Below are 1363 nucleotides of genomic sequence, written 5' to 3'. Positions count from 1 at the left end.
CGTGTGTGCCTCACACCTGTCAATGTCTTTGAAAGAGCTTTCGTTTACATAGAGAACTATATTCTGAATAAATGGTCTGTCACTCTCGGCGTGACGCTCTTGAAGATGATGAGAAGTGGAAAGTACTTCCCTAGTGCACAGTGGATAATTCCAAAAGCTGGCAATGGTATGGACTCTGCTAGAGCTAGAGCTGTTTGGAAGTGTCTCAAAACTCTGGATTTGGTTGACATCGACTCTGATATCAGGAAAGTCTTCTTCCGGGATCACTACATAGAGGGGGAAGCAGCCAGGTACTTTCTGAACGAAAATCAAGACAAAGATGAGCAAGGTGACCATGGAGATGAGCATTTGTTGTAGCGGCCAACCGACATCTCCATCGATGAACTTGGTGCTCCGTCCAATCCAATCTTCATTGAAGAAAGTCCACATGACGTTGACTTGAACGAGGCCTACATAAACTCATATGAGCAAAGGGCTGCTGAATTCCTCAGAGCCGTGAGCGAAGGGGAAGAATTCATATCCGTTCCTCCACGGCATGATCTCAGCGCAGAGGCTTTCCTGTAGTGCAGTCCTTGTGTGTTGTATCTATTTTGCTATGTACAAAAGTTTTCCTCCGCCAATAAAAAATCCTTGCACTTCGTTGCTTTTTCGCTGTGTATCGTATAGTGAATTTTCGGTTTGGTAGTGGGCATTAATTAATATGCAGCATCAACAAAATTGTTAATATGCAGCATCAACAAAATTGTTAATATATATTCAAGTGTGGTGCTTGGAACGTAGAAGTTCTAGTTCATCTTGAGACTTCCACGCTTGAGAAAAAAAGAGTGATGGGGTTAAAGGGCAGTCATCATGAGCTTGAAGTCATCGAAGTCCACGTGACCGGCCCCTTTGCGGTCTACGCTACGGATCATGCGTTTGCAGTCCTCCAAGGTGCTGTGATGGTCTCCTCCAAGATTGGCGAGGACCTTGTGGAGCTCTTCGGCGGTGATGTGGCCGTTCTTGTCGAGGTCGAAGATGTCGAAGGCGGCCGTGAGCTCTTCCTGGCTGGCCATCTCGCCGTTCACGTGCAGGCAGCGCGTGTTGAGGTCCACGAATTCTTGCAGATCGATGAAGCCGTCCCCGTCGGCGTCCACCTCGTCCACCATCAGCACCGCCTCCTCCCGTGTAGTCTCATTGCCCAGCGACCGCAGCACAGCGCTGAGCTCGTCCGCAGAAATCTTTCCGTCACAGTTGGCGTCGAATTGGGCGAAAACTTGCTTTATCTCTTGCATTACGTTCGACGGAACGCGGCGGAGCAACGCCTTCGCCTTGCCAGACTTTGAAGACGAACTAGATGGCGGGACGTCGTGATCTGCTAAGGATG

The 1363-nt window shown here is 48.9% G+C and overlaps 1 protein-coding gene across 1 annotated transcript in view; it reads right to left on the bottom strand.

Moving 5' to 3' along the window:
- Nucleotides 1-733: 733 nt before the first annotated feature.
- The window catches only part of LOC147626654 (putative calcium-binding protein CML23), a 1027-nt gene continuing 397 nt past the window's right edge, over nt 734-1363 (bottom strand). The window contains exon 1 of the mRNA XM_086816724.1: nt 734-1363. This exon is cut by the window's right edge and continues 397 nt beyond it. Within this exon, the coding sequence (XP_086672850.1) occupies nt 834-1363 (530 nt within the window). The 3' untranslated portion in view covers nt 734-833.

The sequence above is a fragment of the Cibotium barometz genome, chromosome 22 (assembly GCF_041138505.1).
Source record: "Cibotium barometz isolate CiBa-2024 chromosome 22, ASM4113850v1, whole genome shotgun sequence".
Taxonomy (NCBI): Eukaryota; Viridiplantae; Streptophyta; class Polypodiopsida; order Cyatheales; family Cibotiaceae; genus Cibotium; species Cibotium barometz.
The sequence above is the reverse complement of the archived record's forward strand: the minus strand, read 5'-3'. Positions and strand labels throughout refer to the sequence as shown.